The sequence below is a fragment of the Odontesthes bonariensis genome, chromosome 14 (assembly GCF_027942865.1).
Source record: "Odontesthes bonariensis isolate fOdoBon6 chromosome 14, fOdoBon6.hap1, whole genome shotgun sequence".
Taxonomy (NCBI): Eukaryota; Metazoa; Chordata; class Actinopteri; order Atheriniformes; family Atherinopsidae; genus Odontesthes; species Odontesthes bonariensis.
Genome location: NC_134519.1, coordinates 36,547,036 through 36,560,245, shown reverse-complemented (window position 1 = coordinate 36,560,245; position 13,210 = coordinate 36,547,036). Strand labels below are relative to the sequence as shown.

Below are 13,210 nucleotides of genomic sequence, written 5' to 3'. Positions count from 1 at the left end.
GAGTCAATTAAAAAGTTACCATCACTGTTACCAGTTCCTGAAAGAGTCAATGAAAAAGTTACCAGAACTGTGACCAGTTCCTGAAAGAGTCAATGAAAAAGTTACCATAACTGTTACCAGTTCCTGAAAGAGTCAATGAAAAAGTTACCATAACTGTGACCAGTTCTTGAAAGAGTCAATTAAAAAGTTACCATAACTGTTACCAGTTCCTAAAAGAGTCAATGAAAAAGTTACCAGAACTGTTACCAGTTCCTAAAGGAGTCAATGAAAAAGTTACCGTAAAAGTGACCAGTTCCTGAAAGAGTCAATGAAAAAGTTACCATAACTGTTACCAGTTCCTAAAAGAGTCAATGAAAAAGTTACCAGAACTGTTACCAGTTCCTAAAAGAGTCAATGAAAAAGTTACCATAACTGTTACCAGTTCCTAAAAGAGTCAATGATAAAGTTACCATAACTGTTACCAGTTCCTGAAAGAGTCAATGATAAAGTTACCATAACTGTTACCAGTTCCTAAAAGAGTCAATGAAAAAGTTACCATAACTCTGACCAGTTCCTAAAAGAGTCAATGAAAAAGTTACCATAACACTACCAGTTCCTAAAAGAGTCAATGATAAAGTTACCATAACTGTTACCAGTTCCTGAAAGAGTCAATGAAAAAGTTACCAGAACTGTTACCAGTTCCTGAAAGAGTCAATGAAAAAGTTACCATAACTGTTACCAGTTCTTGAAAGAGTCAATGAAAAAGTTACCGTAACTGTTACCACTTCCTAAAGGAGTCAATGAAAAAGTTACCAGAACTGTTACCAGTTCCTAAAGGAGTCAATTAAAAAGTTACCAGAACTGTTACCAGTTCCTGAAAGAGTCAATTAAAAAGTTACCATAACTCTGACCAGTTCCTGAAAGAGTCAATGAAAAAGTTACCATAACTGTTACCATTTCCTAAAAGAGTCAATGAAAAAGTTACCATAACTGTGACCAGTTCCTAAAATCGTCAATGAAAAAGTTACCATAACTGTGACCAGTTCCTGAAAGAGTCAATGATAAAGTTACCAGAACTGTTACCAGTTCCTGAAAGAGTCAATGAAAAAGTTACCAGAACTCTTACCAGTTCCTAAAAGAGTCAATTAAAAAGTTACCAGAACTGTTACCAGTTCCTAAAAGAGTCAATGATAAAGTTACCATAACTGTTACCAGTTCCTGAAAGAGTCAATGAAAAAGTTACCAGAACTGTTACCAGTTCCTGAAAGAGTCAATGAAAAAGTTACCATAACTGTTACCAGTTCCTGAAAGAGTCAATGATAAAGTTACCATAACTGTTACCAGTTCCTGAAAGAGTCAATTAAAAAGTTACCATAACTGTTACCAGTTCCTGAAAGAGTCAATGATAAAGTTACCATAACTGTTACCAGTTCCTAAAAGAGTCAATGAAAAAGTTACCATAACTGTTACCAGTTCCTAAAAGAGTCAATGAAAAAGTTACCATAACTGTTACCAGTTCCTAAAAGAGTCAATGATAAAGTTACCATAACTGTTACCAGTTCCTGAAAGAGTCAATGATAAAGTTACCATAACTGTTACCAGTTCCTAAAAGAGTCAATGAAAAAGTTACCATAACTGTTACCAGTTCCTAAAAGAGTCAATGATAAAGTTACCATAACTGTTACCAGTTCCTGAAAGAGTCAATGATAAAGTTACCATAACTGTTACCAGTTCCTGAAAGAGTCAATGAAAAAGTTACCAGAACTCTTACCAGTTCCTAAAAGAGTCAATTAAAAAGTTACCATAACTGTTACCAGTTCCTAAAAGAGTCAATGATAAAGTTACCATAACTGTTACCAGTTCCTGAAAGAGTCAATGAAAAAGTTACCAGAACTGTTACCAGTTCCTAAAAGAGTCAATTAAAAAGTTACCAGAACTGTTACCAGTTCCTGAAAGAGTCAATTAAAAAGTTACCATAACTCTGACCAGTTCCTGAAAGAGTCAATGAAAAAGTTACCATAACTGTGACCAGTTCCTAAAATAGTCAATGAAAAAGTTACCATAACTGTGACCAGTTCCTGAAAGAGTCAATGATAAAGTTACCAGAACTGTTACCAGTTCCTGAAAGAGTCAATGAAAAAGTTACCATAACTGTGACCAGTTCCTAAAATAGTCAATGAAAAAGTTACCATAACTGTGACCAGTTCCTGAAAGAGTCAATGATAAAGTTACCAGAACTGTTACCAGTTCCTGAAAGAGTCAATGAAAAAGTTACCAGAACTCTTACCAGTTCCTAAAAGAGTCAATTAAAAAGTTACCATAACTGTTACCAGTTCCTAAAAGAGTCAATGAAAAAGTTACCAGAACTGTTACCAGTTCCTGAAAGAGTCAATGAAAAAGTTACCATAACTGTTACCAGTTCCTAAAAGAGTCAATGAAAAAGTTACCATAACTGTTACCAGTTCCTAAAAGAGTCAATGATAAAGTTACCATAACTGTTACCAGTTCCTGAAAGAGTCAATGATAAAGTTACCATAACTGTTACCAGTTCCTGAAAGTCAATGAAAAAGTTACCAGAACTCTTACCAGTTCCTAAAAGAGTCAATTAAAAAGTTACCATAACTGTTACCAGTTCCTAAAAGAGTCAATGATAAAGTTACCATAACTGTTACCAGTTCCTGAAAGAGTCAATGAAAAAGTTACCAGAACTGTTACCAGTTCCTAAAAGAGTCAATTAAAAAGTTACCAGAACTGTTACCAGTTCCTGAAAGAGTCAATGAAAAAGTTACCATAACTGTTACCAGTTCTTGAAAGAGTCAATGAAAAAGTTACCGTAACTGTTACCACTTCCTAAAGGAGTCAATGAAAAAGTTACCAGAACTGTTACCAGTTCCTGAAAGAGTCAATGAAAAAGGTACCGTAACTGTGACCAGTTCCTGAAAGAGTCAATGAAAAAGTTACCAGAACTGTTACCAGTTCCTGAAAGAGTCTATAGCCGCTTTCGGACAGACCGTTCTAAGAAAGTAGTTATCAGAACTACCCTCCTCGAATTTCGTTCTGATAACTGTCCTTCCCCAGCGGAACTGTTTCAGTCTGCATTCGCACATGAGTCGGGACCTGATAGGGACTGATGCGCCGCGCGCAGCCGTCTGCTTCAGTGACGTGTTAGCCGTTAGCCGTTTAGCGCTACATTCAAACACAAAACAAAACGGTAAAAGTAAGGAGAGTAGAAAAAACACCACCAAGAAGCTAATATGGAGAGTGGGGAGGCCACTGTGTTTATGGTCTGCATGATGGTGATATTAATCATGGACAATCACATCAGGCGTCTAATATCGAGGCTGGAAAAGCTCACAGAGAGAGTCAGGAGATACTTTTTCATTTCATGGAGGAAGAAAGGAGAGCAGAGCGCTGCAGACAAATGAGACCAGTGTAAGTTTAACTTATTAAACACCCCCCGGTTGTGTCAGTGTATGAGTAAACATGGGGCGTAGCTACCGACCACCACACACCTCCGTCAGATCGTTCTATAGAACCATGAAAAGACCCGACCTCAGAGAAGGAGCTAAATAGTTATAGGAACTAAGGGAGAAAGCCCCGAGTTCCTGTATGTCCGAACACGGGAGAAAACGGCCCCGCGGATTAAAAGGTTATTAGAACTGCCAAAGGTTCCTACAGTCCGAAAGCGGCTAATGAAAAAGTTACCATAACTTTTACCAGTTCCTAAAAGAGTCAATGAAAAAGTTACCATAACTGTTACCAGTTCCTGAAAGAGTCAATGAAAAAGTTACCATAACTGTTACCAGTTCCTGAAAGAGTCAATTAAAAAGTTACCATAACTGTTACCAGTTCCTGAAAGAGTCAATGAAAAAGTTACCAGAACTGTGACCAGTTCCTGAAAGAGTCAATGAAAAAGTTACCGTAACTGTGACCAGTTCCTGAAAGAGTCAATGAAAAAGTTACCATAACTGTTACCAGTTCCTAAAAGAGTCAATGAAATAGTTACCAGAACTGTTACCAGTTCCTAAAGGAGTCAATGAAAAAGTTACCATAACTGTTACCAGTTCCTGAAAGAGTCAATGAAAAAGTTACCAGAACTGTGACCAGTTCTTGAAAGAGTCAATTAAAAAGTTACCATAACTGTTACCAGTTCCTAAAAGAGTCAATGAAAAAGTTACCAGAACTGTTACCAGTTCCTAAAGGAGTCAATTAAAAAGTTACCATAACTGTGACCAGTTCCTAAAGGAGTCAATGAAAAAGTTACCAGAACTGTTACCAGTTCCTGAAAGAGTCAATGAAAAAGTTACCAGAACTGTTACCAGTTCCTGAAAGAGTCAATGAAAAAGTTACCAGAACTGTTACCAGTTCCTGAAAGAGTCAATGAAAAAGTTACCATAACTGTTACCAGTTCCTGAAAGAGTCAATTAAAAAGTTACCATAACTGTTACCAGTTCCTGAAAGAGTCAATGAAAAAGTTACCAGAACTGTGACCAGTTCCTGAAAGAGTCAATGAAAAAGTTACCGTAACTGTGACCAGTTCCTGAAAGAGTCAATGAAAAAGTTACCATAACTGTGACCAGTTCCTGAAAGAGTCAATTAAAAAGTTACCATAACTGTTACCAGTTCCTGAAAGAGTCAATGAAAAAGTTACCAGAACTGTGACCAGTTCTTGAAAGAGTCAATTAAAAAGTTACCATAACTGTTACCAGTTCCTAAAAGAGTCAATGAAAAAGTTACCATAACTGTTACCAGTTCCTAAAAGAGTCAATGAAAAAGTTACCATAACTTTTACCAGTTCCTAAAAGAGTCAATGAAAAAGTTACCATAACTGTTACCAGTTCCTAAAAGAGTCAATGATAAAGTTACCATAACTGTTACCAGTTCCTAAAAGAGTCAATGAAAAAGTTACCAGAACTGTTACCAGTTCCTAAAGGAGTCAATTAAAAAGTTACCATAACTGTGACCAGTTCCTAAAGGAGTCAATGAAAAAGTTACCAGAACTGTTACCAGTTCCTGAAAGAGTCAATGAAAAAGTTACCAGAACTGTTACCAGTTCCTGAAAGAGTCAATGAAAAAGTTACCAGAACTGTTACCAGTTCCTGAAAGAGTCAATGAAAAAGTTACCATAACTGTTACCAGTTCCTGAAAGAGTCAATGATAAAGTTACCATAACTGTTACCAGTTCCTAAAAGAGTCAATGAAAAAGTTACCGTAACTGTGACCAGTTCCTGAAAGAGTCAATGAAAAAGTTACCATAACTGTTACCAGTTCCTAAAAGAGTCAATGAAAAAGTTACCATAACTGTTACCAGTTCCTAAAAGAGTCAATGAAAAAGTTACCATAACTGTTACCAGTTCCTAAAAGAGTCAATGATAAAGTTACCATAACTGTTACCAGTTCCTAAAAGAGTCAATGAAAAAGTTACCATAACTGTGACCAGTTCCTAAAAGAGTCAATGAAAAAGTTACCATAACTGTTACCAGTTCCTAAAAGAGTCAATGAAAAAGTTACCATAACTGTGACCAGTTCCTAAAAGAGTCAATGAAAAAGTTACCATAACACTACCAGTTCCTAAAAGAGTCAATGATAAAGTTACCATAACTGTTACCAGTTCCTGAAAGAGTCAATGATAAAGTTACCATAACTGTTACCAGTTCTTGAAAGAGTCAATGAAAAAGTTACCGTAACTGTTACCACTTCCTAAAGGAGTCAATGAAAAAGTTACCAGAACTGTTACCAGTTCCTAAAGGAGTCAATTAAAAAGTTACCAGAACTGTTACCAGTTCCTGAAAGAGTCAATTAAAAAGTTACCATAACTCTGACCAGTTCCTGAAAGAGTCAATGAAAAAGTTACCATAACTGTTACCATTTCCTAAAAGAGTCAATGAAAAAGTTACTATAACTGTGACCAGTTCCTAAAATAGTCAATGAAAAAGTTACCATAACTGTGACCAGTTCCTGAAAGAGTCAATGATAAAGTTACCAGAACTGTTACCAGTTCCTGAAAGAGTCAATGAAAAAGTTACCAGAACTCTTACCAGTTCCTAAAAGAGTCAATTAAAAAGTTACCATAACTGTTACCAGTTCCTAAAAGAGTCAATGATAAAGTTACCATAACTGTTACCAGTTCCTGAAAGAGTCAATGAAAAAGTTACCAGAACTGTTACCAGTTCCTGAAAGAGTCAATGAAAAAGTTACCATAACTGTTACCAGTTCCTGAAAGAGTCAATGATAAAGTTACCATAACTGTTACCAGTTCCTGAAAGAGTCAATTAAAAAGTTACCATAACTGTTACCAGTTCCTGAAAGAGTCAATGATAAAGTTACCACAACTGTTACCAGTTCCTAAAAGAGTCAATGAAAAAGTTACCATAACTGTTACCAGTTCCTAAAAGAGTCAATTAAAAAGTTACCAGAACTGTTACCAGTTCCTGAAAGAGTCAATTAAAAAGTTACCATAACTGTTACCAGTTCTTGAAAGAGTCAATGAAAAAGTTACCGTAACTGTTACCACTTCCTAAAGGAGTCAATGAAAAAGTTACCAGAACTGTTACCAGTTCCTAAAGGAGTCAATTAAAAAGTTACCAGAACTGTTACCAGTTCCTGAAAGAGTCAATTAAAAAGTTACCATAACTGTTACCATTTCCTAAAAGAGTCAATGAAAAAGTTACCATAACTGTGACCAGTTCCTAAAATAGTCAATTAAAAAGTTACCATAACTCTGACCAGTTCCTGAAAGAGTCAATGAAAAAGTTACCATAACTGTTACCATTTCCTAAAAGAGTCAATGAAAAAGTTACCATAACTGTGACCAGTTCCTAAAATAGTCAATTAAAAAGTTACCATAACTGTGACCAGTTCCTGAAAGAGTCAATGATAAAGTTACCAGAACTGTTACCAGTTCCTGAAAGAGTCAATGAAAAAGTTACCATAACTGTGACCAGTTCCTAAAATAGTCAATGAAAAAGTTACCATAACTGTGACCAGTTCCTGAAAGAGTCAATGATAAAGTTACCAGAACTGTTACCAGTTCCTGAAAGAGTCAATGAAAAAGTTACCAGAACTCTTACCAGTTCCTAAAAGAGTCAATTAAAAAGTTACCATAACTGTTACCAGTTCCTAAAAGAGTCAATGATAAAGTTACCATAACTGTTACCAGTTCCTGAAAGAGTCAATGAAAAAGTTACCAGAACTGTTACCAGTTCCTGAAAGAGTCAATGAAAAAGTTACCATAACTGTTACCAGTTCCTGAAAGAGTCAATGATAAAGTTACCATAACTGTTACCAGTTCCTGAAAGAGTCAATTAAAAAGTTACCATAACTGTTACCAGTTCCTGAAAGAGTCAATGATAAAGTTACCATAACTGTTACCAGTTCCTAAAGGAGTCAATGAAAAAGTTACCAGAACTGTTACCAGTTCCTGAAAGAGTCAATTAAAAAGTTACCATAACTGTTACTAGTTCCTGAAAGAGTCAATGAAAAAGTTACCATAACTTTGACCAGTTAGTGAAATAGAATGACAAAAGCAGTTTGACTTGTGTCCCTTTTGTCTTCTTCACAGGGTTTGGTTCTTTTGGCTCAATGAGTGCTATGGGCCACATGGGTCACATGGGTCAAATGGGTCAAATGGGTCATATGGGTCATATGGGACATATGGGACATATGGGACATGTGGGTCATGTGGGTCCAATGGCTCACATGACAACTATGGGCAGTCTGGGAGGTGGAGGCTTCACCTCTTTCTCTTCAACGTCCTTTGGAGGAGGTGGTGGAGGAAACATGGGCAACCTCCGCTCTGTGTCCACCTCCACTAAAATCATCAACGGCAGAAAGATCACTACTAAAAGGTAGATGATGACCATAAGGTAGTATCATGCTAATACTAAGGGAAACTAATGGAGTGCAGATTGCCTTATTTTGTTTGTGTGTGTGTATAAATATATATATATTTATGCAGTTGATGTGTTTTTTCTTTGTTATTGTGTATATTCAGAAAATGAATTATTGAACTCATGTCAAGACGAGGCTTAAATAGACTGTGGGTTCTGAAAACTTTCAATCAGCACAATTCTGAAGAACAGTACTAAATCTCCTCTTCCAGAATTGTGGAGAATGGTCAGGAGCGGGTGGAGGTGGAGGAGGATGGGCAGTTGCGATCATTAACCATTAACGGTAAGGAGCAGTTGCTGCGACTGGAACACAAGTGAAGACGGACCCACCCCCCACTGGAGAAGTTACCTCAGCACAAACAGAAGGAAAAAAAAAAGCAACAAAACAACGTAGTCAGAATAGTGATCTACTATTAGTCTGATGTATATACTTGAGTTGTGTTTGTTAAAATTCATGTCCTCCCCAACTGCCTCTCATGTTCTTATCAGTGATTCAGATCACCTAGTTTCAATGCAGACTTTTCTATGCATTTTGTTCAACTTTTCAGAATTGAAGCTGTCTTTCCATTCTGCCTCAGGGTGGTGTTATGTTTTCTGCCTGGGACCACGGTATTATTCTGCTATGACAGGACACTTCTCTCTGTATGCATTTCACTCTGTCATTCTGTGTGCAGATTGCACACCAGTTTCAGAAAAGAAAGCATTACTTTGCTTTTTTATCTGAAATAAAAATGTGTTTTCTTTGACTTTTGAAAAGTGGGAATAATTCAGGCATGTCTCTCCCCGCCTTCCCTTGTTTACTTCTTGTCAAGAATCCTCTTAGTAATTATTCATTTTTATTGAAAAAAATAAATATCTGTAAAGCTGGTTGGATGAATTAATTTTTCTTTTTTTTATGTCCTAATATAATTTTTTTTTAATTTGAATTAAGCATGTACACCTGTTAAGTCTTAATGTTCCAACTGCATTATGATACACACGTGATGGAAGGCATTCTGTAAATGACATGAATACAACAAAAAAATTGTGTACTTTGGAAACCAATAAATCTTAAGTCTCATCCTGTCAGGATGCTAAAATCTGGGCTACTGCTAGTATTAGTTTGCACTAATGTAGACTTGTTCCAAAATGAATTTGTAAAGAGTACCATCAGTAACGCACATGCCAGTGCCACTTTGTTAGATTTCTAGAAATGTGTTTCTGAATTTCTCTTTTCACTGGTATAAAATGAGGTACTCCCTTTTCCTAAGGTTTGCGTATCAGGACGTCGTAAAACATCATTTAGTCTTTACCAGCTCTTGAAATTAGGAAAATAAAACCACAGATGGACAGCAAGTAACAGATTTACTAGCTCACTATTTAATGACAAAAGGCAGAAACTGAGAAACTAAGTGAACCCCTGATCCTGCAGCTGGTAGCAGCAGTGAGTGAGAAACTAAGTGAACCCCTGATACTGCAGCTGGTAGCAGCAGTGAGTGAGAAACTAAGTGAACCCCTGATCCAGCAGCTGGTAGCAGCAGTGTGTGAGAAACTAAGTGAACCCCTGATCCAGCAGCTGGTAGCAGCAGTGAGTGAGAAACTAAGTGAACCCCTGATCCAGCAGCTGGTAGCAGCAGTGAGTGAGAAACTAAGTGAACCCCTGATCCAGCAGCTGGTAGCAGCAGTGAGTGAGAAACTAAGTGAACCCCTGATCCAGCAGCTGGTAGCAGCAGTGAGTGAGAAACTAAGTGAACCCCTGATCCAGCAGCTGGTAGCAGCAGTGAGTGAGAAACTAAGTGAACCCCTGATCCAGCAGCTGGTAGCAGCAGTGAGTGAGAAACTAAGTGAACCCCTGATACTGCAGCCGGTAGCAGCAGTGAGTGAGAAACTAAGTGAACCCCTGATACTGCAGCCGGTAGCAGCAGTGAGTGAGAGACTAAGTGAACCCCTGATACTGCAGCTGGTAGCAGCAGTGAGTGAGAAACTAAGTGAACCCCTGATCCAGCAGCTGGTAGCAGCAGTGAGTGAGAAACTAAGTGAACCCCTGATACTGCAGCCGGTAGCAGCAGTGAGTGAGAAACTAAGTGAACCCCTGATCCAGCAGCTGGTAGCAGCAGTGAGTGAGAAACTAAGTGAACCCCTGATACTGCAGCCGGTAGCAGCAGTGAGTGAGAGACTAAGTGAACCCCTGATCCTGCAGCTGGTAGCAGCAGTGTGTGAGAAACTAAGTGAACCCCTGATCCTGCAGCTGGTAGCAGCAGTGAGTGAGAAACTAAGTGAACCCCTGATACTGCAGCTGGTAGCAGCAGTGAGTGAGAAACTAAGTGAACCCCTGATCCAGCAGCTGGTAGCAGCAGTGTGTGAGAAACTAAGTGAACCCCTGATCCAGCAACTGGTAGCAGCAGTGAGTGAGAAACTAAGTGAACCCCTGATACTGCAACTGGTAGCAGCAGTGAGTGATAAACTAAGTGAACCCCTGATCCTGCAGCTGGTAGCAGCAGTGTGTGAGAAACTAAGTGAACCCCTGACCCTGCAGCTGGTAGCAGCAGTGTGAGAAACTAAGTGAACCCCTGACCCTGCAGCTGGTAGCAGCAGTGTGTGATAAACTAAGTGAACCCCTGATCCAGCAGCTGGTATCAGCAGTGAGTGATAAACTAAGTGAACCCCTGATCCAGCAGCTGGTAGCAGCAGTGTGTGAGAAACTAAGTGAACCCCTGACCCTGCAGCTGGTAGCAGCAGTGTGTGAGAAACTAAGTGAACCCCTGATCCAGCAGCTGGTAGCAGCAGTGTGTGAGAAACTAAGTGAACCCCTGATCCAGCAGCTGGTAGCAGCAGTGAGTGAGAAACTAAGTGAACCCCTGATCCAGCAGCCGGTAGCAGCAGTGAGTGAGAAACTAAGTGAACCCCTGATCCAGCAGCTGGTAGCAGCAGTGAGTGAGAAACTAAGTGAACCCCTGATCCAGCAGCTGGTAGCAGCAGTGAGTGAGAGACTAAGTGAACCCCTGATACTGCAGCCGGTAGCAGCAGTGAGTGAGGAACTAAGTGAACCCCTGATCCAGCAGCTGGTAGCAGCAGTGAGTGAGAAACTAAGTGAATCCCTGATCCAGCAGCCGGTAGCAGCAGTGAGGGAGAAACTAAGTGAACCCCTGATCCAGCAGCTGGTAGCAGCAGTGAGTGAGAAACTAAGTGAACCCCTGATCCAGCAGCTGGTAGCAGCAGTGAGTGAGAAACTAAGTGAACCCCTGATACTGCAACTGGTAGCAGCAGTGAGTGATAAACTAAGTGAACCCCTGATCCAGCAGCTGGTAGCAGCAGTGTGTGAGAAACTAAGTGAACCCCTGATCCAGCAGCTGGTAGCAGCAGTGAGTGAGAAACTAAGTGAACCCCTGATACTGCAACTGGTAGCAGCAGTGAGTGATAAACTAAGTGAACCCCTGATCCAGCAGCTGGTAGCAGCAGTGAGTGAGAAACTAAGTGAACCCCTGATACTGCAACTGGTAGCAGCAGTGAGTGATAAACTAAGTGAACCCCTGATCCAGCAGCTGGTAGCAGCAGTGTGTGAGAAACTAAGTGAACCCCTGATCCAGCAGCTGGTAGCAGCAGTGAGTGAGAGACTAAGTGAACCCCTGATCCTGCAGCTGGTAGCAGCAGTGTGTGAGAAACTAAGTGAACCCCTGATCCTGCAGCTGGTAGCAGCAGTGAGTAAGAAACTAAGTGAACCCCTGATACTGCAACTGGTAGCAGCAGTGAGTGATAAACTAAGTGAACCCCTGATCCAGCAGCTGGTAGCAGCAGTGAGTGAGAAACTAAGTGAACCCCTGATACTGCAACTGGTAGCAGCAGTGAGTGATAAACTAAGTGAACCCCTGATCCAGCAGCTGGTAGCAGCAGTGAGTGAGAAACTAAGTGAACCCCTGATACTGCAACTGGTAGCAGCAGTGAGTGATAAACTAAGTGAATCCCTGATCCAGCAGCTGGAAGCAGCAGTGAGAAACTAAGTGAACCCCTGATCCTGCAGCTGGTAGCAGCAGTGAGTAAGAAACTAAGTGAACCCCTGATCCAGCAGCTGGAAGCAGCAGTGAGAAACTAAGTGAACCCCTGATCCAGCAGCTGGTAGCAGCAGTGAGAAACTAAGTGAACCCCTGATCCAGCAGCTGGAAGCAGCAGTGAGAAACTAAGTGAACCCCTGATCCAGCAGCTGGTAGCAGCATTGAGTGAGAGACTAAGTGAACCCCTGATCCAGCAGCTGGTAGCAGCAGTGAGTGAGAAACTAAGTGAACCCCTGATCCAGCAGCTGGTAGCAGCAGTGAGTGAGAAACTAAGTGAACCCCTGATCCAGCAGCTGGTAGCAGCATTGAGTGAGAAACTAAGTGAAACCCTGATCCAGCAGCTGGAAGCAGCAGTGAGAAACTAAGTGAACCCCTGATCCTGCAGCTGGTAGCAGCAGTGAGTAAGAAACTAAGTGAACCCCTGATCCAGCAGCTGGAAGCAGCAGTTATTGAGAAACTAAGTGAACCCCTGATCCAGCAGCTGGTAGCAGCAGTGAGTGAGAAACTAAGTGAACCCCTGATCCAGCAGCTGGTAAAAGCAGTGAGTGAGAAACTAAGTGAACCCCTCATCCAGCAGCTGGTAGCTGCAGTGTTTGATAAACTAAGTGAACCCCTGATCCTGCAGCTGCTGGCAGCAGTGTGTGAGAAACTAAGTGAACCCCTGATCCAGCAGCTGGTAGCAGCAGTGAGTGAGAAACTAAGTGAACCCCTGATCCAGCAGCTGGTAGCAGCAGTGTGTGAGAAACTAAGTGAACCCCTGATCCTGCAGCTGGTAGCAGCAGTGTGTGAGAGACTAAGTGAACCCCTGATCCAGCAGCTGGTAGCTGCAGTGTTTGATAAACTAAGTGAACCCCTGATCCTGCAGCTGCTGGCAGCAGTGTGTGAGAAACTAAGTGAACCCCTGATCCAGCAGCTGGTAGCAGCAGTGAGTGAGAAACTAAGTGAACCCCTGATCCAGCAGCTGGTAGCAGCAGTGTGTGAGAAACTAAGTGAACTCCTGATCCTGCAGCTGGTAGCAGCATTGAGTGAGAAACTAAGTGAACCCCTGATCCAGCAGCTGGTAGCAGCAGTGAGTGAGAAACTAAGTGAACCCCTGATCCTGCAGCTGGTAGCAGCAGTGAGTGAGAAACTAAGTGAACCCCTGATCCAGCAGCTGGTAGCAGCAGTGAGTGAGAAACTAAGTGAACCCCTGATCCTGCAGCTGGTAGTAGCAGTGAGTGAGAAACTAAGTGAACCCCTGATCCAGCAGCTGGTAGCAGCAGTGAGTGAGAAACTAAGTGAACCCCTGATCCAGCAGCTGGTAGCAGCAGTGAG

At 40.8% G+C, this 13,210-nt stretch overlaps 1 protein-coding gene across 1 annotated transcript in view; it reads left to right on the top strand.

Annotated features, from left to right (window-relative positions):
* Positions 1-8,736, top strand: part of LOC142399494 (dnaJ homolog subfamily B member 6-like) — a 34,362-nt gene extending 25,626 nt beyond the window's left edge. The window contains exons 7-8 of the mRNA XM_075484210.1: positions 7,541-7,826; positions 8,081-8,736. Coding sequence (XP_075340325.1) covers positions 7,541-7,826; positions 8,081-8,186 — 392 coding nt within the window. The 3' untranslated portion in view covers positions 8,187-8,736. The remainder of the gene's footprint in view (positions 1-7,540; positions 7,827-8,080) is intronic.
* The last annotated feature ends 4,474 nt before the right edge of the window (positions 8,737-13,210 follow it).